Raw genomic sequence first — 26,843 nt, 5'->3', positions numbered from 1 at the left:
TAACCTTTATAAATAATAATAGATGTATATTAAACAAATTATGTAAATTTTGTTTTGTCTTTTTTACTTTTTCTTTTTACGTATGATGTTTAATTTATAAGATACTTTATGTAACATAGTAAAAAATTTTACTTATTGTTGTGCATCTAAACGATGTACTATTATTTATATAGAAATATTTTTATGGTAATTATTTTTAATGACAACATCATGAATTATGAAATATTGTTCAAAATAATTAATTGATTATCAATGTATTAATATATTGCAAGAAAAACATTAAGTATTCTTAGACATTTCTTCTATTTCAAAATAATTCCTTAAAATAGTTTAAATTATTTGCTAAAGTGAAAAATGTGTACATATTTTTCACGCATATGACACGGAGTAGTCAAAAATTAAAGAGACACGAGTGAGTATATCAGACGTCAGTCACGCCTGTCGGCGATCTATATGCTTTACAAGCAAGTTCTACCTGATGATAATTCTAGGCGTTTCAGATTATAATATGTTCTCCAAATGTAATATTATATTTTATATTTAAATTTATATGAAAAATATTCCATGTTAGAATAAAAATATTAAATATATAAAATATGAATATACAATGTATAATCGTACAAACGAAAGGATATTAGAGTCTTTAAAAATCTATTATTATTTAAATTTTATGCCACATGTTTATGCATGCGTAAAATTGTTATTAGAAGAGTCGAATACTTTTGTCGATTAAAATGATCAATTATTAATAAACTTGATTGTATCTGTGAGTTGTAATTTCCAAAAAAATTATGACAATGCTTTTCAGCAAAAATAATAATTTGCAAAGATATTCCTAAGCATACGTTTATTGAAACGTTGTTGAGTTATGACAAATTGAATTTTTTATTCTGTCTCAAGTTAATGTTATTTGGTTTGATTACATTCTGTTCACATACGACCATCAAACGTCACACGTCGCACAGCGCTGCGTTTCATTGTTTCCTGCGCGAAAATTTCTCAAAGTATCGAAATCCACGTCGATCAATCTCCCAGATGAACCTTTCATCTCTACCGACAGGCACGTCCACGTCCTATCGATGTGTTATCTCGACGCAACGATTCGCGTTCTTTCGTCGACGTCCAATAAACGCCCGCCAATAAAACGACGCGGAACTCTTCGTCCGTACATTCCTTGATCATTTCGAGGGATGAGATATGAGGAGATAAACGAGATCGGCTTTGGCCCTTCGGCTACACCCACCTGCCATATTAACGCCCACCGCAAATAGAGTCTATATCGAGCTGCCTACGAATTACAATGGCGTCTGATCAGTTCCCACCCGGAAAAAAGGACGAATGCGCAATGAAGGAAAGAGAGGGCGAAAAGTAGAGGATCGAACATAGAGGAACGAAACGTAACGCGGGGTTGGTAGGCGAAGTGGCTAGAGCTCGATGTATCAAGCCGAAAGTTTGATAGCCCCGAAGGCTTTGCCGGCCAAGTTACTTCCACGGTACGTGACCCTGCCTCGCTAACCCTTAGTCCCTTCTCCCGTCACCCCGAAAACCGCGCTTTCCCCCGAACATCCCTTTGCACCTCCTCGAGCATCCTCCCCACCGCCGATTCGTCCTGCTCGCACTCCCGCTTTGACGCGCTCTCTCACGCCGCACAGTGTACGTGATCTACCCCTTTCTCGCCCTTTCCCTTCCTTTCCCCCCCCCCTTCCGCTTGCCAACCCGGTCTCTAGCCCGGATGTGTGCACACATGGTTACATATACGTACCTCGCGCTCCTGGCACTTCGTCGCCCTGAAAAATATTGTCGCCATCCGTTTCGGGATACGAAATCGGACGTTCGTAAACTAGTAGATCCTTCTCTCACTCTTTTTCCTGCAACAGGGAATGTATTCGATTCTCTGTACTTCCGTTTATCTACAAATTTCTTAGATAATTTAACGTTTATCCGCTAAGAATAATGACTCTACATTGGTTTGAAACTTTCTGAATATTCTCGTAAATAATCTTTGAACTAAAATTCTGTTCGATTAAAATGTAGTAAAAGAAAATACATTTCTTATTTATTAGTTGTGAAGACCGTTTCAGAAAATTGTTTAGATTTAAAAAAAAATTGGATATATAAAAAAAAGAATAGATATACTCTAAATTAATTCTAGAAGAAAAAGAAGTGCGGAAGTAAACCTGAAATATATACTCTCCTTTGTCTGTTCACGGATATTACATTTTATTCTACGTTTTCTTGATTGTCTGAAACGCTTTTTTCAATTACCTTCTTTCCACGTGCATTTTCTTTAACGTTTAATCTTCTTTCGTGGAAAAAAAAATATACTATAAATTCGAAGAAAATTTATAAATAAAGAGAAAAGTAAACAACTGAAGAAGATATTTAACCTTTAATTACAGTGGCTGGGTAGAAACGTACCCTACTGTACACAATTATGCAAATGTTTCTCGCATGGCAGAATTGTAGTCTAAGATTAGTGTTATTTAGAAGAAAGAACCTAAAGTTAACGTTGTCAAAAATAAGAAGAAAATCTTTATTTTGATTATTTAAGCTGGCATTAAAGGTGTAATTAATTATAGATTCATTCATAATTTTATTTTTTTTTTTTTTTCAATCAAAGATTGAAAATTATATACGATTATAAATTATGAATACTAGCGTTAGAAACCTATAAATTTTATTTTTTGTTATATTTGCAATAAACAATTATCCTTCACCTTTAAAAAATTTAATTAGAATTAATTATTACACCAATCTAAAAAAAACTACCGGTTTTTTAAATTTCATTTAAAACAGATAGCAAAGAAGTGGAAAACTATTCCGAAGGCGAGTGTACTTGAGAGCTAACATTGAAAGAAGAAAATGGTTATTGATTAACATAAGCATATCGTTAACATTATAATAAGGTCGGAGAGAAACGTGGCGTGTAAGAAGACTAATATCTTCCCGGGCACACGCACGCATAATTTTCGCGAGCAAGTTCGATGGATCCGCGATGGGAGAAGCGCCAGAAGACTTCGCGTTCACGTTCCAGGAAGTCTCGCTTCGTTCTGCGAAACTTCCCTCGGGATAACATCTCTCTGTCTTTCCCTTAATATAATTCCCAGTGAGGCACCCGCAGGGCCTCTATAATGCAGGGCTCGGCGGTCGGACCGTATAAAAAATCCAACGAAGTGCTCCCACGGCACGCTGAACACTCGCCGGTAACGGGAGCAGGACAAAACGTACGGCGGCCATGGTCGTGGCACCGTTATATCGCACCTTACGTCGATAACGTTCCCAGGAAAATCCTGTCTCGATATACAAGGCGCGCTTGTCGATATTACGATCGTCGTACGGGACCGAATGAGGTATGGACGTGGCGCGCGTGGACGGTAAAATTTATCGACAGGCAGCTCGTAAGTCTACGTCTTTGAGCTTACCTTACGCGCAATTTTCTTCTTTAATGTTATTTTCTTCTTTACAGTTAATTAATGATTCTCAAGTAGACAGTACGCACATGTGACATGAGTCAAAATTACATCGCAAGTACAAAATTCGTTCGCATTTACGAGAAAGACAAGTAGGACGAGCATTTCCTTTAAATTAAAGAGGCAAATGCGCGTTTAGTCTCGTGAAAGAGATATTTAGTGAAGAATGCGTATTAATATCTCGTTTAATAAGAGATGATTCGCGTTGTTATCGTCTCTGCAGCTTCCAGACTGTGTTTGTCACGCGCGGAATGCTTCGGGCACATCAAACGTAAGCTAAGAGAAAAGCTGCTTATGGAACTTATAAATCGTTTATGATTTAGAGTCGCTGAGCAACTCTAACGTACGAGAAGATAAATTGTAAGCTAATTAATTTCCGTCATATTTAACGCATCATAATTCAATTTCTTGCTGACGTTTGCTACGACGTAGACCAGATAGCGGCAGCGGCGGCGGCGGTGATGACGCGCGTACTCGAAAAGGAATTTTTGAATTTTTAAAATTTTCCTTAAGGAAACGCGCCGCGGGGATCTCTATAAATTTTAGCTTCGAATGAAAGGGCAATCCGCATTACCGCTCTACCAGCGAGGAAAGCGAAGACTCGGAAGATGGCACGTAACATCGTCGCCCTTGAATAAAACATGCCAACGTCCACGCAAATATAAAATCGACGGATATATGAGAGACGGAATTAAGTTTCATCAAGCCTTGCTCCTCAGCGTCGCCGGCGGCTTTATTGCACCACATTTGCAACATCAAACGGCTCCGCAGGGCGAACGAGTTCGACCACGCTCGATATTTGGCAGTTCTGGGTGCTCTACTTTTTTTACTCTGAAAAAAAAAAAAGAGTTTGGTGATAGCTATCATACGTTGAGTGAAATAATGCCAGTTAAACGTTTAATTAATATAAAAATTTTTTATTATAATTTTTAATTAAATTTTACTTTTCTAAATATTTAGTAAGTATGACAAAAAGTAATACTTTGGCTATTACCAAACTCTTTTTTTCAGTGTAGAAATTGTCCAAGTTATAACCCCTCGTTATACGATTATTTAAAAACTGTAGTTGTGTAATCTCATTGGCACACGCGGCATAGTTTATCATAATTAGAAAAAAAACTTGATTTAAATAATCGATTTAAATAATTACTAAAATTTCTGTACAGAGAGAAAGTGAAAAATTTAAAACGTTAAACTCAAAGTAATTTTAATATTTAATTATTCTGGTAATATTAATAATTTTTCTGAATGAACATATCGAGTTTTCTTTAATGTATCATCATCTTTTGTAACAACTGAATCGAATGCACTAATTTTATAAATGAATTTTATACGTGTACTTTTCGTCATCTCTTCTTTAATTCTTCATTATTATTTCAAAGGGAACTAAATTGAGAAGCGAGTGCACTTAACAAGTAAACTGCAAACTCAGTATCTGCCTTACCGTGAGTCCTCCACTTCGTCGCGTTAGATTCGAAGAGATTTATTACTTCCATAAACTTGCGCCGAAATTTTCCATCGCTGGCGAGAATCGTTAACTTGAAACGTTCCGCAGACACGCGCGTTACGCGACATTAACATGAGTTCCTCGGTCCGCAGCGTGATGGGGATTCGATGGGGGGAGGGACACTTATGCACCGGCGTTGCAGTAGAGTGCCGAAACGACAGCGCAAGCATGGCACGCGATTTTCGCGCGATGCGCGGCAAGAGGATCGATCGCGTCGGGTACGAGGACGCGCGCAGTCACGATGCTCTCGCGGTAAATTTATGTACCCCGGAATGCGTCCGCGAGCCGTAAAATGCAATTTTGCTAATCCGAATTCCGCGCCGGAGTCACAAATCCGCGGCTTAATGTATCGGAAGTATCAGACAAACGAACTTTCGCGCCGCTTTAAGAGGGTCGTTACCATCGTTGCTTGCTGGAGCGCGCGTCCCCGAGCGTTAACGCCGATGTCGGGGCGATTTGTGGCTCTCTCCGTTCTTCTTTTCCACGGAAAATCGCGAGCGCGATTCTTCCACGCGTGTCTGGACTAATACTCGTTAATGATTCGCTAATACGATACTCACGCGTGATTTAATCTAATTTAATTGCTGTTTGAGTTAAACCAAAGTTTAGACGTATCCCAAAATTAGATCTATTCAGTTTTTCTAATTTCTTGTAAGATACATTCCGTATAATTTTGATACGATAAACGATCCAAGTTACGAATAAAGAATTTTTAGATTTGCAATTGAATAATATTTCAGTTTTGCTATATCAAAAATTTTTTAATTCTAATAAATGGAACTTTTACAGTCTAAAAATTACACGAGGTTTTTTTTGTCGTTTGAATATGTGTATTTTTTTTTTACTAGAAGTTAAAATTCACCCATCGTCCATCAATCCACGATTTCACGGATAAGGAGATATCCATCACTTCTGCTTCTAAATCTCAGTGTAATGAAACCGTAGAGCAACGAAAAATACCGCGCGTCATGTCGCGGCTCGATGGAACACGAGCTGTTCTTCGTCTGTGCGCCCGGTCGGAGCAAGACACAATTTAATGGGAAGGTGGCGCCGATCCATCACACGACACCGATCTTCGTTATCTAAGACGTCGGTTTACGACGGAAGGGAAGCTTACTGAGAAAGACTGAGGGATGACACTGGGAGGTATAGGACGTACGGGCGGAAGCGGAGAAGGGACGTGGTGCAGGACGTAGATCGGTACAGGGCTTAGATTGGCTTTGCATAGTTTCGCGTGTCGGGAGTTGAGTTATAATTACCTTAGTGCCTGTAACGGGAGCACCGGCATAGCCACGGCTAACGCGACTACGGGATAATAAATTAATGCGGCACGTCGCGTAAATGTAATACGAGCCTAACTACCCACTACGGCTAAGAGCGTGTCGTCGTGAACGATGATCTTGCGAAGGTGTAATCGTACCGGCGCGTTCTGCCGGCAAAATTTTCGTCTTCCTCGCCCGGAATTAGCTTCGCGTCGTCTTAATGTGATCTTCCGTTCCTACGTTATTCACTCGTGATGGATGAACCGCTCTTACGATCTTTTAATGTAAATACACATGCATAACACGCTCTTTGTTATTTAATTCCTTTATTTATTTTTGTTGTTTGTCCTTATTTTTCTACTGATACTTGAAAAACATTTTAAAGTTTATGGTCCGTATTTATACTTTATCGATAAATGTACTTTTAACATATTGTTACATAGAAGTTTAGAAATAAATGCAGGAATTTATATTGAGATAAAAATGAGATATAAATATGAACTTTGTTTCTTTAAAATATTGAAGTACAACATATCATGATAAATATAAACTGATATCAGTTACTTGTCGTACACTATCATTTTTAATACTAATTCCTGACACATATGTATATTGCAGATGCAATATATAAAAACAATTTCTTCTGCATAGTTATTTATATATTTTCTATAAATTCTTATTCCCTTTTTATTAAGGTACTCTTTAAATGATAAATAACGAAAGTAGTGTTAAAAGAGAAGCGTCACCATGCACATGCGCTGGTCTTCCGACATTATTATATTTATGAGCGACTACACCGATGTAAATGCAAATCCGCGGGAGGGTCTGAAGTCGTTAGCGAAAGATTTCCGGCCTCCTTAACCCACGACGATATCTAATTTGTTATTCGTGGGCGTTATCGCCGTGCGCGTGTCCTTCGCCCCTTTTCGTGCGTAGGCAGAAGTTAATGCCCCTGAACATCAGTGTCATCCGTCTTGCATTTGTGTACGTCCCCGGCAGATTCGCCCCTCGTAAATTATAACTCTTCTGCGTGGCTGAGCCGGCACGAAGAGGGACGTTTTCCGCGTGTTGCGTCGAAAGTTTACGTGGTCAAGAACGAGGACAAAGAGAAAAAGAGAGAGGGGAAATGAACAGCACTTTGCTACATCTATCCCCGAATATTCGAAAAGCTGTAAATCGAGCAAGTTAAATAGATAAAACTAATTGGATTATATTTAACGTTCAATTACGTAGAGTAGGTACTACACGATTAAGTACGATAATTAAAGTCTTATTTAACTAAAAATTTTAATTATCATATTTAATTTAAAAGCATTACTTCGTATGTGAAAATGTGAAACATTTTATAATAGACATTGCTAATATGTTAATATGGTATAAAAAATAAAATATTAATTTTTCATATTGTTTTTGTTACTTTATTCTCAAAAGCAGCAAGTGATAATTTATGCAAAATGTACAAGTTCTTTAAATTACCGATTTTTCTGCTCTGTAGGCTTTCGAAAACGTTACTTCTTTTAAAAGTAAGGCTGTTTCTGTTTACTGTTAAGAAAACTTGGAGCAGGAATATTAATGTGTAAAAAAATAAGTACTTTCGTAATAAGCAAAAACTGTACAGTTTTTTTAATCAAAGTTTAATGTTACGCGGTATGTACCTACAATCGAGTGTATGTATGTCTTCGTGTATACGTTGCATCATTTTTAAAAATTGGTCAAGTTAACTTTACTTTCAGAAGTTATCATTGCCATTAGTCTTCAAAGGGTAACCACATTAGCAAAAATATCCCTGATTTTTAGCAATTACGTCTACTATTTAATCACATTTTACGGAAGCTCTTTCGCTAATGGCTCAACTTGAAAACTGTAGGAAATGTGATAAAAAGACGGCCGGTCTAAGATGGCGGGAAAGAAATTCTCACTCACGGACTTTGGGAGATGCGATACTATTTAAAGCTTCAAGTTAATTAGATGCGAAACTAATGTGCCTAAATAATGCAACGTCTCGACGCATCATAACTTGAAATTGATTTATCGACGGCAATATAACTTCAGCTACTTAATAATAATTATCAGCGTTGTATAACCGCATCTTAACAGAGATAATTATTATACCACCTCCCGTTTATTCCGGGCAACTTTTAATCGCATTAAGGTTCATAATCTACCAAATACATGCACGGTGCTGTAATTAAAATTTTATCAGCTACAGGGTACAAGGCGGCACTGTTTATCATCGGGTATTATTACCGGCGATGCGACTTCCTTATGAAGCGAATATCGATAAAATTTTTTCTCCCAAACTACGGGGATCCCTTCCGCGATTAAATTCCTGCAAAGCATATCAATATTGAACGATAATAAATTTAACAGATCATTGTTAATAACTTAGTGACGACTACATGTACTTTATATGTATTTACTCGTGTCAGTTACACTCCGAGATCCCTTAGTTAATATTAATAAATGCAAACATTACGTACAATTTAATTTTATTCAATTTTAGAAATTAATTTACGTACATTCTTCTCTTTTTACGAGAGATCCTCATTTGGAAATATATAAGTAATTTAGAAAGTAGAACTTGCACGAGCGGCGACTTAATACGCAATCAGTCAAACCCTCCATAACTGTCATGACACATAAATTCGACTCGCGTTCTCCTTCGAGCAAGGAAACTTGGAAAAAATTTCTTTGGCGCGAGAACGCATTTCATAAAAGATGTCCATAAACGTATCAGTCCGTCGACAAAGAACATTGACCCTAAAAGATATAACTGGCAATGTCATACGGACGCAAACGCACGGTGAGAAGTTCAGTGGTCGGGGTGCTTCAAGACAAAGGTGGCGCGCGGAGACGGCGGTGAAGAGGGTGGAAAGGTAGTGGAAGAGTAGACGCATGTATTGATTACCGCTCCTCTCTCGTTGGAAGGAGAGAAAGTACGGAGAAGGAAAAGGGCGCGAAGAAGAAGGCGAATGCTTCTCCGGCACCTTCCAGGATCTCTCGTACCTCGAAGAAATTCGCTTCTTGCACGACGATCCCTTTTGCCTACTCTTATATTCTTATTTCCCCTGCTTTTCGTCTTATGGGTGAATCCTCGCGTTTGCTCATATTTTCAGCACGGTAAAATTATCAATTTTACTATATCTAGCGTAGCGTCGATAGAATCTCAAAGACCATAACTCTTTAAGTACAAATTTCTATTTTTACAAATACACTTGACTCTATCTAGTTATAGTACTCTTTTGATCCTTCAATGAATATCGACAACTTTGTATTGTAAGCAAAGAAAATTAAATTATTCAAATCATATTCAGTACAACCATCGTCGTACTTTATTATATTCTATTACTCTTTATTATAATAGGGAAGAAAGAAAATAAAAGTAACGTGGCTATCTCTTTGTTTACATGACAGGATTACGTTTTGTCCATTTATTTATCTTAATTTTTTCAACGTGATTACTCTTCTACTATTATTTATTTTCCTTCTTCTGACGTGACGGTAATCCGTTGCGTTGGAGCGCGTCGAGATGAAGGGAAGAAGGCTGTTAGCGTCATATGCGTCATCGTCTACGTAGATACAAGTTTTCATCCAGCTCTGAGTCGCTGGAAAAAAAGGCCATAATCTGGAGAATGAAAATTCTTCTTTTTTTCTGCTATCCCCATCTCGTCCACTTACAGCGGAGAGAGGACGAAGAGGTTTGCCGCAATGGTAATGAGCAGAATCCTTAATTAAGGAAAACCACGGAGGAAACTAAGGGAGGAGCCAAGATCTTGCCAACAATCTTGCTTATTTAGCGATCGACTTAAGTTTTGCAAATTTTTCTTACCGGCACCGGTTAAGAAGTTCGCGTAACAAAGCACGTCAGAGTAAGGAGTCTTTTTTGTCGACGCCGCACTTACGATTAATTATCTTCACCCCGGAATATAAATTACTCCTTTCGCCATTGAGGTTTTAACAAAGAGTTAATAAACTACCATCAACGTTACGCGCTCAGACGCTCGTCTGTAATTATATCCTGCGACTACATTAATTAGAAGATAAAGGATTTGACAAGATATTGTATTAAGTGGATAATTTTCACTTGCAAGCTCCATAACAAGATGAAGAGTGGACTCATAACAACTGCTTATCAAATAAAATCTAGTTAATCAAGAGACACGATAGTGTTTCGCGCCAAGTGTACGCGTCCGCAGTACTGTGTTTAAAGAGATAATCGTTTAATTTAAGAATTCTTTGGTTTTATTATTACAACAATGTATTACAACAATGTATATAACAACATAAAATAGAAAAATACATGTTAAAAGCACTCGTTTAAAATATTACATGTTTAAATTTTAGTACGGAAAAGAAAGACCAAATATACTACCAATAAGTTGTGTCACTCCCTGAAGTTCCAATCCATTTTCTCTGGTCGTCATGACAGAATTTTTAAAAGTTTGATTTGCATATAGGTCGTCGATTAATTTTTGCGTTTGCTGAGAACTCATTTGTTTGAAGAAATCGGCGTAAACTTTGGAATTTTGCATCTTCTGTTGGTGAAGATCGACAATCTCGCTAATAGGTAATACACTATAAACATCCTCGAGCATCCCTTTCACTCCATCACCGATTTTCAATGGAGAATTGAAAAGTTTTCTTTCAGGCGGCTCATAATCCTCCATGCCAATAATTTGGTGAAGTTGATTGATACTCTCGATAATAGGCAATCCAGCATTCTCCAAATATACTACTAGAGCTTGATGTTCTTTAAGAACTTCGATCTTACGCAGAATCGAATGGAAGTCAGATGAAAGTATATAAAACAGAGCGTTTTGTACTTTTGTATCTTGATATACATATTCCGTTATTATCTTTTTAACTTCGTCCATTGGAATAAGCTTTACAAAATCTATCAACTCATCTGGCAAATCCTGAGGACCAGTACCGAAATCTTGAGACGGATAAGCTAGTCCCATACCGAGAACAGCCAAAATGGCAACCAGTGCTGATGTGTACTTCATCTATAGATATATATCGACGTGTAAGAAATTAATATTGAATGAATCACAATATATTTTATGTATATAATTGTGATATAACAAAAAAAATTATTTTTATATGTATACTAATCTTCTGAATTATGATTCATTCATTAACAATTATGAATGAATAACAGCAAGCAAATAATTAAAAAAACTATTTTTATTTAATCGAAATGTTTTTTCCTAATTATGTGCAATTTTTTTCTGTTTTAAAAATGTTATTGAATTAATTTACTTTGTACGTATAGATTGATCTTTGAAATTTAAATTGTGTTTTTACTTACCATAATAGTTGTGGATGAACACAATGATATTTGTAAATAACATCAGGATACAAGCTCAACAGGTTTATATATCCATGCATCTATGCATTCGTGCAATCAAATGTTATCTTAAATTTTATTAGATAAATCTTTTAATAAAAAATTAGATAAGATAACTTAGATGTATTAGAAAAATGTAGATTGTATTTGTTAAGTCAATGAAAATGACAATATATTGTTTACTCTTTGCTCTATGCAATTTTTTATTTAAAAGAAGCATTTAATTAAATTTTATTAGTAAAAAGTTTTTGTTGTATTGAATAAAGTAGTGTATAGATTTACTGTGATAAGATTTTACTTTTTAGTATCGATTAAATTAGTAGAAAAAGATCGCCTTTACTGATGTAGTACTTCGATTTTTAATTGTATTTCTTAAAAGAAACTAAAAACGTTGGAAAAGTAAACACAAATGAAAAAGTGCGAGCTATAACAATATAAAATATCCATTAAATCTGTTAAATAGAATGCACAATGCACTGTCTAAATCGGAATCAGTGTATTATTCACTAAAAGAACAGTGAATAATAGATTTTAATGATATACTTATAACTATCAATCAGTGATATATGTATTGTCTTTCAGTGATAATACAATGATTCTGATCTCATTGAGAGTACCTCCTTCTTAATCGGAATTTGTAAGACAGCCAATAATCTCTGATAATCACATTTATAAATATAGCATTGCAAATCAATAAGATTACAGTGACACAGATTTAGAGAGCAGGTGTTAAAAAAACAATTATTGCAGATTAGAAGATTAGATTAGATTTGATGCAATCGATTTATATGATGAGCTCGAGGGTGTTTGTTAAAACTTGCAGAGAGTTGTAACTATGATAAATTTTTGCGTTATAATTCTAAAAATTCTCAACTTTCAACGTCCTTTAAGGGAAAATAAAAAAGTACCTAAGGCTAAGCTATAATTTCTAGAGAGTTTTGACATCTTTGATCAGTGTCACATAAACTATAAAATTACAAAAAATAAAGAAAACCTATCCGGAGACAATTTTCAATATGGTTGTGAAGTCTTTTGTCGAAACATGTACTTAAAATAAATCAGCATTGATAACAACTTTCCTGTTATTAAATAAGAGTTTTGCAAAAAAATAACACTTCAAAAACAATTTATTTCATGGAATATATTTATCTATAAATTTATAATAATACAATTAATTTGTTTAACAAAATCTAATAATAAAATAAATGCTTTGAATATAAAAATAAGGTAACTTACGCAAATGTTATATGCTGACAGCTACCATAGTAAATAACAACAAAAGCTCAAATAAAAGATTAACATGTATACATAAAAAATGATTAAAACAAAACTGCACTTTTTTAAATGGAAGCAAATTGCACATAATTAAGAAAAACTACCTCAATTAAATAATAATTATTTCTTTTTGTTATTCACCTTGCGCCAAAATAATCGCAAATGAATTTATCATAATTGAAAAGATTTATAATAAAAAATCATAAAAAAGATGAGAAAAAATAATCTTTTTTATTACATTACAATTATAGACTATATGTAAAGGTGTGAACTTAATAAGATTTATCGAATTAATTAAGATTGGATTAGATAACTATTAGACTAGATTGGTACTAAAATCGATAAAAGGCAGCAAACGTTAAATAGTTTTTGCGATGTTCGAGAGAATGAACGAAGCGTCAGATTGTTATACGTATTGAAAGTGTTCGGTCGTATATTTGCCAGTTCATAATAAATTCTTCTTTCGCTTCAATTTCGTCTTTCTTCTTTGGAATATCGGCTTTAAAAACTCCTACATACTGTAATATGTACATCAATAATAATTTCTTACATGTAAACATGTTATATCTACAGAAGTATATCTCAATGTTGCGCTTGTCATATTGACCATTATAAGTCTGAGATAAGCTCATCCGTTTTCAAATTTCGGCCTCTTCGAAAACACACATTGGAGGAAAAATTCTTGGACTTTATGCAACTTATTCCGATAAACAAGTGGATAGAGATAATAAACAAGTATAAAAACACACATAAAAAAGTACAAGACGATATGCTGTACTTATTTCATGTTGAATTCCATTTCATTCTGCGAGATATCAAAGCTCTTAAAGAATTTCAAACGGCAGTAGAATATGAAAAAAGTTGAATTTAGCGTTATTCATGCTATTCAAATGTTGCACAAGGCCTTATGGAGAATTATGTGCCGTCTAAAATAATACTTTTCAAGTTTTTAATTAAGACGCATAAAATTGGTCTGCATGGAATGAAAGCAATGCTCAAAAATTTTCATAATATACTATATTACTTATTGACAGGATTGACGATTTTTATGAGAAGAAGTTGCAGAATTCCAAGATCTTGGTCAATTTCATTGGAAAATTAAAATCTCCAGAAAAAGCAGAAATTAATTGATAATCTATATGCAAATCAAATTTACAAAAATTTTATTACGATGACCAAGGAAGACATTTGAATTTCAGGAACTGACAAAACTTTAGAAGAGTTAGAAAATTGAGTTCCCATGTTAAAATTAGTACAATGACATTAGAATAGAAAAATACATTTTTAAAGTACGCATATAAAATATATTACATATGTATTTTAAACATGTATTTTTTTACTTTTTTTATGTCATACGCTGACGTAATAATAAAACCACAGAATTCATGAATTAAACTATTATTTTTTTTTTAATTTCAAATAAATGAGTTATTTTATAAATAAATTATTTTCATAAAAGTGAATTAAATCATTTAAATGAATAACAAAAATATATTTAGAGAAACGCCAAATCAAGACTGGAATTTGCTACTTAATAACAAATATATCTTATATTTTACAAATTACAGCTGCACTATGTTTATAAATAAGTATATTCCAAAAAATTAATTGTTTTTTAAGTGTCATATTGAGTATTTCTTATCTAATAAGGAAAAAATTGTTATCAATGACAAATTCTTTTAAATATGTGTTTTTGCAAATTTAATGTAATCACAGAGATTAATATCAACGGTCAAGAAAAAGGAAATCATCAGTCATTCATCAGTTGTCATATATACATATACACACACACACACACACACACACACACACACACACACACACACACACACACACACACACGTGTGTATGTATTTATTATATGTTTATATATAATATATAAAATATGATAAAATATGATAAGAAAATGTTTAAAAATATTTTTTTATATCAATTAATTTATCAAGTAATCTACATTCTTTACTCATTAAAATTATCTTATCTAATCCTTTATTAATTGATTTGCCTAACATGATTTAAGATAACTGCTTTGAATATACGAGTATATAAATCTACTGCAATTTCTTAAATTTTCTCTACAAGAAAGTTTTGTAATTATCCACAGCTACCAAGGTAAGAAAAAACCAAATCTCAAATAAAAAGTTTTTTACGTATAAGGGAGAGTAAACAAATGCATGTATGTGTTATTTTTTATTATTATTAATTAGTATACTTATAAGACCATAAAAGGTATAACACTTAAAAATCATGAAATAACTAACAACAATCAAAGCGGATTTTAGTGCTAAGATATTTTTTATAAAATTGAAGTATACAAATATTTTTTAGTTCTTCAAACTGTGCAGCATTATCCTCAGTCTTGAAATAATGCTCTTAAATTATATTAGAATACTAATATTATACTAAAATTATAATATTAAATTGATAATTAAATTAATAATATTAATACAAACAGGTCTCTATCAAGAAGCGCGGTCGCAACTCGGCCTGTTGTCTTTTTTTCTGAATGAACGAAAAGCGAAAGAGACCGAGCTGTTTTTATTTACGCGAGTTAGCGAGTTCAAACATAACGAGATTATTAGATCTCAGTAACGGCTGAACCGATCAAGTTCTGAGTAGACTCAATCGATAGCTTGGGAAAAACTGCATAATAAAAGTGTTTTTATTTTTTCTCTCTGTGCGCTACGTGCCGAGATATCGCGACGCAAATTCAAATCTCGTCGTTTTACATGTTAAGAAACGTCGTCATTATTATCGTCGTCCTCGAATCTTGTCTAGTACATCTTTTTGACACAGAGTGGCCGGTGGCGCTCGCTACTATACTATAAGCCCGCATACGAGCATGTGATGCATCACGTGACTGATTACTGCGATATGACAAGTTTCTTAACCTATAACCGGAAATCGGCAATAATATCTCGGTTTGCGAGGCAGACGACACTTTTTTTGCCGATTATCACCAAGAGAATCTTGTCCCGTACACATTTTCGACACGGAGTGATGCTTGTTATAGCCGTTTTATGTGATCATGGGTGCGTTCCGTTTCACGTATAATAACATATAAAATAATATGCGATGCATCATTTATCCTTGTTGTTCAACTAAAAAATAACTAACGTTAAATGAGGATATATAAAGAATTATGCAAGTCATACGTGATACCGAACGCACCTCAAGTGATGTGATGTATGAATCATATGACCAAATTTATGATTGCCGATATGAGAGATTATCTGGCCTGAAAAGTCAACAACATCTCGTTTCGCGAAGCAAAATGACACTTCTCCTGCCAGATTCGTTCATTTCGTGTAAAAACGCCGAATCAGCCTAAGTTCATCAATACCGAAGGTAAGTCACACATAAAATCAACAATCTATCTGTATTTAAGAATATACACTACTAAAAAAAAAAAAAAAACACTTTCCAGACACCAAAAATTAGGTTATTTTCAAATGGCTGTAACTCGGCTAAAAATTATCGTAGATAAAAAATAAAAGCATTTTAAAGCTTGAAGTTTCAACTTTAACGCTCTATCAACAGATTTTTAAAGTTTTTTTAACTTTCTCGTCTCATACAGTAAAAAAAGCACACCTTTGTTTTGTTTCTTAAAATTTCGTATCTTTGACACTTTGCAGCTCGACAAACAAATTTTTTTCGAGCAATTCAAGTAAAGCTTCATAAATTACAACATTTTGTTTACAAAATGCTTTTTTAAAATTTCTCTACGATTTTTTTTTGACCGAGTTACGCAATTTAAAAGCTAAACCAGCATTTTTTACAAATGATATCTGTACTCCGTAAAAAGTCATCGTAGACAAAAAATTAAAAAAGCATTTTAAAGCTCACAGTTTCAATTTAAACATGCTATCAATGGTTTTCAAAAATTTTCTCAATTTCTCAGCGCTCTGCCCCAAAAAAATACACTGTTTTTTCCTTAACATTAGCATTACACTATGTGCACCACGTCGAGGTTGCCAATCGGATTTTTGCACATCGTGTGTGTGTGTGTGTGTGTGTGTGTGTGTGTGTGTGCGTGCGTGCGTGCGTGTGTGTGTGTGTGTGTGCGTGTGTGTGTGTGCGCCTGTTTAATATTGTGCTAATGTCGGCGATAAACGTCATTTTTCGGAAAAATGTACTGTAAAAAATGTGTTTCTTCGAAGTCTTGTAACTCGGTCATAAAAAATCGTAGAAAAAATTTTTAAAAAGCATTTTGTACAGAAAAAATCATACTTTATAGTATTTGCATTGTATGTAAAAAAAAAATTTTTTTATTAAGCTGCAGACTGTCAAAAATACGTAATTTTAAGGAAAAATGATAATAGAGAGATAGTAGCAATTAGGTTTTGTATAGAAATTATTCAATTTTTCTCATTGCTTTTCCTATCTAGCAGCGACATGTTTTTGTGCATTAAAAATTTTTTATTTCAATAAAATTTTTTCATTTTGTACTGTTTCCTCTTTAATTCTTTTAAATTAAATGTTATATATTCCATTGGAACTTATTGAAATTAAATACAACCACTTGGGTTAAAACTGAAAGATTTTTCAATGGAAATACAAAGATAGTACACTTTAATTGCTTAAAAAATTTTTTTGCATTTAGGTTAAATTAAATTACACAATTTTAAGATATTTATTTAATGAAATACCACTTGGGTTGGAATAAAACTTTTCAATGAAAAAATGATGCTATTATTTGAATTTTTAAAATAGAAAGATTTTTCAATGATAGTACAGAGATAGTACCACTTGGGTTTTGTATAATAATTAAAGATACTACCAGTTGGGTTAGAATAGGAATATTTCTCAATGAAAATACAAGTACTACCACTTGAATTTTGTAGAAAAAGTATATTCTCTTTATAACACACGCATTTTAAAGATTTCATAAATTTTTTGAACAAACGCATATCATTTTTATTAGATTACACAATTTCAAGATATTTATTTTAAGTAAATACCACTTAAGTTTGAATAAGAGATTTTGTAGGAAATATTAATACATATTTTGATTAAAAAAATAAAGACTTTTAGGCGGATGCGTACAAAAACAGGCGTCTTTTTATAATCTTTTTTTGAAAAGGTAATTTTGTTCTGATACTCTATACTTTAAAAACTACCCTCTTTTAAGCCCGATTTCTTTATATCTTCTAATACTTTAGAAATAAAAATATTCATTAATTAACTAGAAACTTTGTTTTCTTTACTGAAACCTCCAAGTATCTAAAATTCAATATGAAGTTGTGTGATTACATTGTTATCAGCTAGATAAATTGATCAACAATTAATATAAAGTGTATTTGATTTTTAAAGTATTTTTAGTATGAACAATGTAATTTATTAAATTTTTGTCTGTATTATTCGTTCTTCATTTATTTCATACTTTCATCATTAAATGTTACTTATTAAGTAGAAATATATAATATTGATGACATACGATTTAAATATAACCAATATGCATTTAGCAATTTTCCCCTACGTAAAAAATGAATTAAATAAAATTGCTTTTTTCAACAGAAGCAAGTTGCACATAATAAAAAAAAAACATCTTAAGTAATAACAATTAATTTACTTTATCATTTATCATTGTGTCAACATAAGCATAAATAAATTAACCATAATTAAGAGACTTAATATTGTATATAATAAAAATATAATCTTTTTTATAACGTCACATTTTTATACAAAATATATATCGTGACAATACCAATTTTTGACACGTGGATATATTATGTTTATAGATGAAGAGTATAAGAGTACTGGTGCCTATAGCGGCCATTATTATTATGATAATTGTCATTTTCTTCACCCTCAAAAGCGTACTTTAATGGATGAGTTGATGGAGTTTATGAATTTTATTCCAATGGAACATAATAATAATGTAGGAGAACGCAGATAAAAAGGTACAAGACGCTATTCTGTACATGACCAATACTGAATTCCATGCCCTTTTACACGAGATCGAAGCTCTTAAAGAATTTCAAGCGTCAGTAGTATACGGAAAAAGTTAAATTCAGCATTACTCGTGCTATCCAAACGTTGCACAAGGCCTTATGAAGGATTATGTGCCGCCTAAAATTACACTTCAAGTTTTTAATTAAGATGCACAGTATTGGTGATGGAATGAAAAAAAATGTTCAAAGATTTTTATAATATATTTCTTATTGACAGGATTGACGACTTTTACTAGAAGTTGCAGAATTCCAAGATCTTGGCCAATTTCATCGAAAAATTAAATCTCCAGAAAATGCAGAAATTAATCGATAATCTATGTGGAAGTCAGATTTACAAAAATTTTATCACGATGACCAGAGAAGACATTTGTATTTCAGGAACTTACAAAACTTTGGTTTAGAATATTGAGTTTCCATATTAGTACAATGACATTAGAATAGAAAAATAAATGTTTAAAGCATGTAAAATATTTTACATATGTACTTTAAATAAGTATTTTTCTATTTTTTTAATGTCATACGCTGACGTAATAAAACCACAGAATTCATGAATTAAACTACTATTTTCTTAAAATTTCAAATAATTTTATTGTTTTATAAATAAATTATTTTCATAAAATTGAATTAAATCATTTAAATAAATAACACAAAAATATGTTTAGAGAAACGCCAAATCAAGACTAGAATTTGCTACTTAATAAAAAATATATCTTATATTCTATAAATCACAGCTGCATTATATTTATAAATAAGCATGTTCCGAGAAATAAATTGTTTTTTAAGTGTTATATTGAATATCTCTTATCTAATGACGAAAAAATTGTTATCAATGACAAACTCTTTTAAATATGTGTTTTTGCAAATTTAATGTAATCACAGAGATTAATATCAATGGTCAAGAAAAAGGAAATGTAATTTTATTATGTATCTTAATAAACTTCATGATATAAAATGTAGTTATTTTATTATTTGTCCTATTATTTATTTTTTTTTTACAAAAGAATAGTCTCTGATTTTAGATATAGATTAACAAATAAAACAATTCATCAGTTGTCATATATACATACATATACATATATATATATATATATATATATATATATATATATATATATATATGTATATATGTGTATGTATTTATTATATGTTTATATATAATATATAAAATATGATAAAACATGATAAGAAAATGTTTAAAAATATTTGTTTATATCGATTAATTTAAGTAATCTACATTCTTCAGTCATTAAATTTATCTTATCTAATCCTTTATTAACTGATTTGCCTAACAAGATTTAAGATAACTGCTTTGAATATACAAGTATATAAACCCACAGCAATTTCTTAATACGAGAAAGTCATTGTACTTATCCACAGCTACCAAGGTAAGAAAAGACAAAATCTCTAATAAAAAAATTTATACATATAAAGAAGATTAAACAAATGCACATATGTTATTTTTTTATTATTAATTAGTATACTTAGAAGGCCATAAAAAGTATAACACTTTTAAATAAAAAAATAACCACCAATGATCAAAGCGGATTTTAGTGCTAAGATATTTTTTATAATATATAACTTTATATACATATCTTTTAGTTCTTCGAACTATGTAGCATTATTCTCGGTCTTCAAATAAAGCTTGAATTATATTAAAATAGTAAAATTACAATATTAAATTGATAATCAAATTAATAATATTAATACAAACAAATCTCTATACTCTATACTCTAAGAATCTTTAAAACCGATTTTTTTATATCGCTTAATATTTAGCAAATAAAGATATTCGTTAATTAACTAAAAACTTCGTTTTCTTTACTAAAACCTCTAAGTATCTAAAATTCAATATAAACTTGCGTGATTATCAGCCAGATACATTGATCAAAAATTAATATAAATTGTATATTTGATTTTTAAAGTATTTTCAGTGTGCACAATGTAATTTATTAAATTTTTGTCTGTATTATTCGTTCCTCATTTATTTCATTTATCACTAAATGTTGCTTATTAAGTAGAAATATGTAATATTGATGACATACGATTTAAATATGACCGATATGCAGTTAGCAACTTTCCTCTACGTGAAAAATGAATTAAATAAAATTGCATTTTTCAACAGAAGCAAATTGCACATAATTAAAAAACATCTTAAATAATAACAATTATTTTACTTTGTCATTTATCAATGTGTCAACAGAACCATAAATAAATTAATCATAATTAAGAGACATAATATTGTAGTTAAAATATAATCTTTTTATTACGTCATATTTTTATATAAAATATGTATCGTGACATTCAATACCAATTTTTGACACGTCGATATATTATGTCTATAGATGAAGTACATAACAGCACTGTTTGCCATTTTGGCCATTATCGGCCTGGGACAAGCTTATGCGTTTCCGGACAATCCTCATTTCGGCTATCCTCAGGAACGTACGTTAATGGATGAATTGATGGACTTTGTAAATATTCTTCCAATGGACCTGGTTACGGACATAGTAATCAAGTATGCGAGAACAGATGAAAAGGTACAAGGCGCTATGCAGTACTTGGTCAAACCGGAATTTCATGCCCTTCTACGCGAGACCGAAGCTCTTCCAGAATATCAAGCTTTAGTAGTTTATCTGGAGAAAACTGGATTGCCTGTTATCGATGCTATCAAACAACTCCACAAGGCTATTGGCATGGAAGATTATGTGCCACCCAAAGTTGAGAGCATTATCGAATCTGAGATTGGAATACAGAAAATTGGTGATGGAATGAAAGGAATGCTCGAGGATCTTTATAATGTATTACCTATGGATAAAATTGAAGCTCTTTACAACGAAAAGTTGCAGACTTCCAAAATTTTCGCCGATTTTATTGCGAAGATAACGTCTCAGGAAATGCAGAAATTGGTCACTGATCTATATAAACATGAAACTTATAATAATTTCGTCATGAAGAGTAGAGAAAACGGGTTAGAATTCCAGGAACTGACGAAATTTATTAGTAGTATATTTGGCATCAAGTTCCCGTATTAAAATTGTCATATGTCATATTTTCAATACATTTTTCAAGCATGTATTTTTCTAATTTACATCGTTTTATATCGAAATAAAATTAATCATGTAGAAATAAAATCAAAGAATTCTTGAATTACACAATTATTTTTTTAAAACTTACAAATAATTTTATTATTTTACGAATATATTATTTTATTTTTTTTATGTAATATAAATGTTGGAATAAGTTAATTTTTTAAATGTCAAAATAAATAATCGATTTTCACATCGCTTTAAGTTAAAAACTATAATCCAATACACTTGCCTTAATACTCCATTCCTAATTTAATAAATAATTTTCCTCTTGAACTATTTTTGTGTTTCACATGTTTTACTAAAATTAATTTTATGCCAGAATAAGATAACTTGCCAATAACAGCAGATGTTTGTTTCTATGCGTGTCAAGTATGAATATAATTTTGTAATATTCAGAAATTCTTTAATTAAATTTTTGAATTTAATAATAATATTCAGCTCAAGGTAAAAATATGTAATAAATTTGCTCATAAAAAAAGAGAGTAATCATGTGTTAAAGAATATACTTTAAGAAAGAAAATAAAACTCGAAGTAATTTTAAAAATAAAATATAAAACAAATATCTAAATTAATATCAAAAAATCTAAATTCCAATAATGTAATTAAGAGAGTACGAAACAAGACGTTCATGCTAATTAGTTCGAACTATATATAATTATATTTAACATTACTTTTCCTTTTTTGGAAAAGGTAATATTTTACGGATGAGATAGACGTCCAACAATTATCATTCTAAATCAGGAGCAAGAGTTAAGATATGCATTTATTCCAGCTATTAAAATGTAGATATTTTAAAATCTGTGCTTCGTATTGCAGACTGTTAGAAAATTTCTGTAATCCTTCGAAACCGCACTTTACCAAACCAACTCTACTTCGCGAAACTAAACATTTAAGTAGTTTAACTTTGCGGCATCTTGGAATTTGCAAGTAGTGAATGCCGCCGGTCTTGGACGATTCTCTTGGTTCCTGATCCTTGCCGAAAATCCATTTTCGCGATTTGACTTGCAAAGCCTGGATTACTTGTCCCGCAAGACGGTGGTTTCCTGTCGTCAATGCAAGCCTCCTCAAATCAAGATTATTTAGAGAAGAAGACTGCACCTCGTGTTCTTGTCAAATATTATCTTATCGTAATGCTAACTTGATAAAATTATATGAAAATAGTATACAATCAGTGATGAGATTAAGTATCTTACAAACAGATTCGCATCTGTTTGTATAAGTCTATTAATAATTATTTTGAAAAATTAAAACAGTACTTATAAATAGAAGTTAAATGAAAGGTTTGTACCCTTAATACCTCAAAAAATAGGAGTGTTATTTTAGCCACATCGTGAAATGTGAGAAGATTGTAATTGATTTTGAAAAGCTTATAATCACAAATTCTCAAAAAATTTTTCTGCATATGGTATCTGCATAAAGAATATTCCGCTTATCCTGTTATAAATTACATAAGGATTTTCTTAATCTTGAGACTAAAGAGCACTGCTAAAATTGTTGATTTGAGCAAAACAAATGTTTCATAAAATTATTATTAGCTCGCTCTCTTCCCTTCTCTCTTTCATAAAATGAATATAATTAATGATCCTTGAAATTACTTCCAGATTTATCAGAAATATTAATCTATTTTATGTAATTAAATATCGACCATGTTTTATTAAATTATAATGGCGACTTAATACTTCGTAATGCGCGAAATGTACGGAATTTCTGCAGTTCTCCCGTAGTATAAAATTTGTAACGACTGTAATAAAATTTAAAAAAACTTTTAATTCCTTCTTTTTCTGATTATTAAAATATTATTGCATTTTGGTTAAATGTGATATTTACAGGTAATGAAGTAATCAAACTGTCGAATACATCGTTGATTTTAATGTACTTTTTAATCACATGGATCATCGTTAGTCAATATGCCAGGTCGAATCCTACATCGCGCAAAAGTTACAAAATCCATTAACGCGATCGATCGGGGTACGAGACTCGCTCGGTCTTAATTCGGTAATTAATTGTCCATAGTTCTTATATATATATATATATATATATATATATATATATATATATATATATATATACATAGACGTACAACGTGATTTTTCTCGCTCAGTCTCGCAACGTCGATATAGAAAGCCGATAAGCGCGCAATCTGAATCATGCCGTTTCGTTTCGCTGGACTGTCATTGGCATCTTGTCGCGAACGAAGCTGTCTCGTGAAGCTATACTTCTCCACACGAACGCGAAAGAAAAATCGTGCATTTTACCTTCGCTTCAAATGCACCGTGCACTGTATAGATAATAAATCATGATAAATCGTAAGTCGAAATGTAGCACAGCCACATATTCCTAGCCTTTACCGTACCTGTTCGGTTTTGTAATAAATCATGTATTATTGTCCTCTATCATATCAGTTCGGATTTTAAGTAGAATTCTGGTGCAACGTGAATAGATATTCCCTCTGTTCGAAAATAAGTTTGGTTATTACAAGTAACAATAATGCACTTGGCAGAAGTGAAAATTACTGGCGTTGCGTTTCGTTTCTTCTACCAGTAAAACTAGTAAACGATTCCATATGGTCCGAAACGTTATAAATATTTTCAGGTTTAAAATAACGTACATTTCAACGTTACCGCAAGCTTGTAGTAACATTGCAGAAATCTTTCGTAACTTCCATACAATATTACAATGTTTCAATGTAAGGTTTATGCAATGTTTTTTTAATCTTTCAATGTTGGTTATAATTAAATCATTTAAAATTAACTTGAGTAAAAAGTTATTAACTTTATTATTTAACTTTTAATTTTTTAATTACCCAATCCTGCAAAAGAGTTGCAAAAGTTTGTAATGCAGTGCGATGATCTCCCTAAAAATTATTGCGGAAGAAACGGTAGAAGAAACAAAACGCAACGCCAAGTAATTTTTATTTCTGCCAACTGCATTATTTTTATTAATACTAACTAAACCCATTTTTGAATAGACTAATTATGTATTAAACAAAATGTTTGCATTTATTATTACCGGCATTTAGAATGATCATCAATTGAGATATGTTCGAGATTTTATTATGCACAACTCAACGAGATGCGTTTTTGTAATAAAATATGATAAGATATTGAACTTAACATACATAATCATGATTAAAAAAATGTAATCTTGATTAATTTATATGTTACTAATCATTTTTGGTATTTTTTAAAAAAGGAAGTAGGGCAGAGTTATCTCTCTCGAAGATGTATCGGTCATCAATATTTTATATTTTAAAAATATTTAATATGATCTCATTAATATTTTATGATTTATCCTAATATAAGCAATACTTAATGACAAAAATATGAAAAACGTTATATGAAAAATGAATGATATAGACAAAATTTAACAGATTATCATAAAATTTAATATCTTATTTTTTGTGCGTGATATTACTTTCAAAAATTAAAAAAAAATACGGCTGATTAATTTTTTATCAATTTGCGAAACTGATAATGTAAACATGCAATTTTATACTAATCTTTATTAAAAAAATTTTTCGTAAAAAAATGTAAAATATTTAACACCCATTGTATATACATATTTGCAATTATTATAAAGATTAAATAAATATTTTATAAAATCTATCAAGTTTCCTTAAATCGTATCACCACAAATTTTATTACAATAAAAAATGTAACATTATTTCTTACTATACACCTACTATTCATTATCTCTTTCTTTTTGAAATAATTTTAACGACAACGAAGCAGGAAAATCAAATTTGATGGCAGGCAAGAACTTATTTGGTACATGAACAATGTTCACACCGCACGTACGCAATATGCAACTTCTACTTGAGCATATAAATCACGACTAACTAAGTAGTAATTTATATCTGGCACTTACCAAAGTTAGTGCTTATGAGCTACAGCTTCGGCGGTTGTAACTAGTGTACGCCAGACGCGCGCGAGGTAGGGCCTTCTAGTCTTTCAAACAGATTGCCATAAAAGTTTGTAGTTATCGATATCTTTCAAGGCTTAACTATCTCGAGCAATTCCCAAGGGCAGACTAATTCGGATTTATGACTGCTGGGTGGCATGCGATTACGCCGGAAACACATGACTTCGTGGACTCCGCGAGTCCTGGCAACTTGTCACCGCCGTAAGGTACACGTGTTTACCTTTCATTACGTCGCGTAACAATTGCAGGCGACTACGATGCAAAATCCCTCCCGTCTAGCGACGCCGATGCTCCCCGAAGGAGGAGATCAAATTTATTACTAGCCGCATTCGCGAATCGCGCGTGTAATACTGTTAAAGTACACACCCGCTCAATCAGCACGAAACGTGCAAATCGGCCATTTCGCACTCACGGATTATCGGGATCCACTGGGCTCCAGGATATTGCGGCGGAAACACGGAAGCGCGTAAACGCATCGACGTTATCCCTCACTTCGATTCGCCTCGTTCGCCATCGAATAAACGGCATACCACAATTCCCATCACAACTCCTCCCCCCCCCCATCAATCGTGCACGACACCCGTTCGTCCGTGTCATTTCATCTGGCAAGATTCGAGCAACCGTCGATCGATCATCCGCGGAAACAGGGAGACTTATGTGACCGTCATTTCTATACATCCTAAAGATTAGGATCGTTCTTGAATAATTGATTTTCCACTTGGTGCCATTTCTTCAATATATTTTTTCTTATATGGTATACTCTATTAATGTTTTAATATTTTTAACTATTAATGCGCATTCTCAAAAAATACATCTAAATAAATCTGTGTATATCAAATTAATAAATAGACACGAGTAGATATATTCAAATATCGGTAAATATAAATTTATGTTCTATATCGTTTATTATTGAGTCATATTCACTCGATATATCATATAGCATATTATCGATTATAAGCATTACATATTAATTTATATAGATATTATATTTTCAAAAATGCTTTCCTTCTTTCTT

The 26,843-nt window shown here is 32.2% G+C and overlaps 2 protein-coding genes and 1 long non-coding RNA gene across 3 annotated transcripts; 2 read left to right on the top strand and 1 right to left on the bottom strand.

Moving 5' to 3' along the window:
* Positions 1-10,463: 10,463 nt before the first annotated feature.
* On the bottom strand, positions 10,464-11,604 carry LOC105201866. Its single transcript, XM_011170132.3, has 2 exons — positions 11,551-11,604; positions 10,464-11,245 (listed from the first exon to the last, which is right to left on the bottom strand). The coding sequence occupies exons 1-2, from the start codon at positions 11,551-11,553 to the stop codon at positions 10,580-10,582; spliced, it is 669 nt and encodes a 222-aa protein (XP_011168434.2). The 5' UTR covers positions 11,554-11,604; the 3' UTR covers positions 10,464-10,579.
* Positions 11,605-15,321: 3,717 nt separating this feature from the next.
* LOC105201322 lies at positions 15,322-19,765 on the top strand. Its single transcript, XR_003269628.2, has 3 exons — positions 15,322-16,212; positions 18,606-18,767; positions 19,036-19,765. It is a non-coding gene; the product is annotated as an uncharacterized LOC105201322 (long non-coding RNA).
* A 359-nt stretch (positions 19,766-20,124) lies between these two features.
* Positions 20,125-21,962, top strand: LOC105201867. The gene is made up of 2 exons (XM_011170133.3): positions 20,125-20,203; positions 21,161-21,962. Exon 2 carries the CDS (start codon positions 21,161-21,163, stop codon positions 21,848-21,850), a length of 690 nt encoding a protein of 229 aa, XP_011168435.1. The 5' UTR covers positions 20,125-20,203; the 3' UTR covers positions 21,851-21,962.
* The last annotated feature ends 4,881 nt before the right edge of the window (positions 21,963-26,843 follow it).

Source organism: Solenopsis invicta, chromosome 9, assembly GCF_016802725.1.
Source record: "Solenopsis invicta isolate M01_SB chromosome 9, UNIL_Sinv_3.0, whole genome shotgun sequence".
NCBI lineage: Eukaryota > Metazoa > Arthropoda > Insecta > Hymenoptera > Formicidae > Solenopsis > Solenopsis invicta.
The sequence above is the reverse complement of the archived record's forward strand: the minus strand, read 5'-3'. Positions and strand labels throughout refer to the sequence as shown.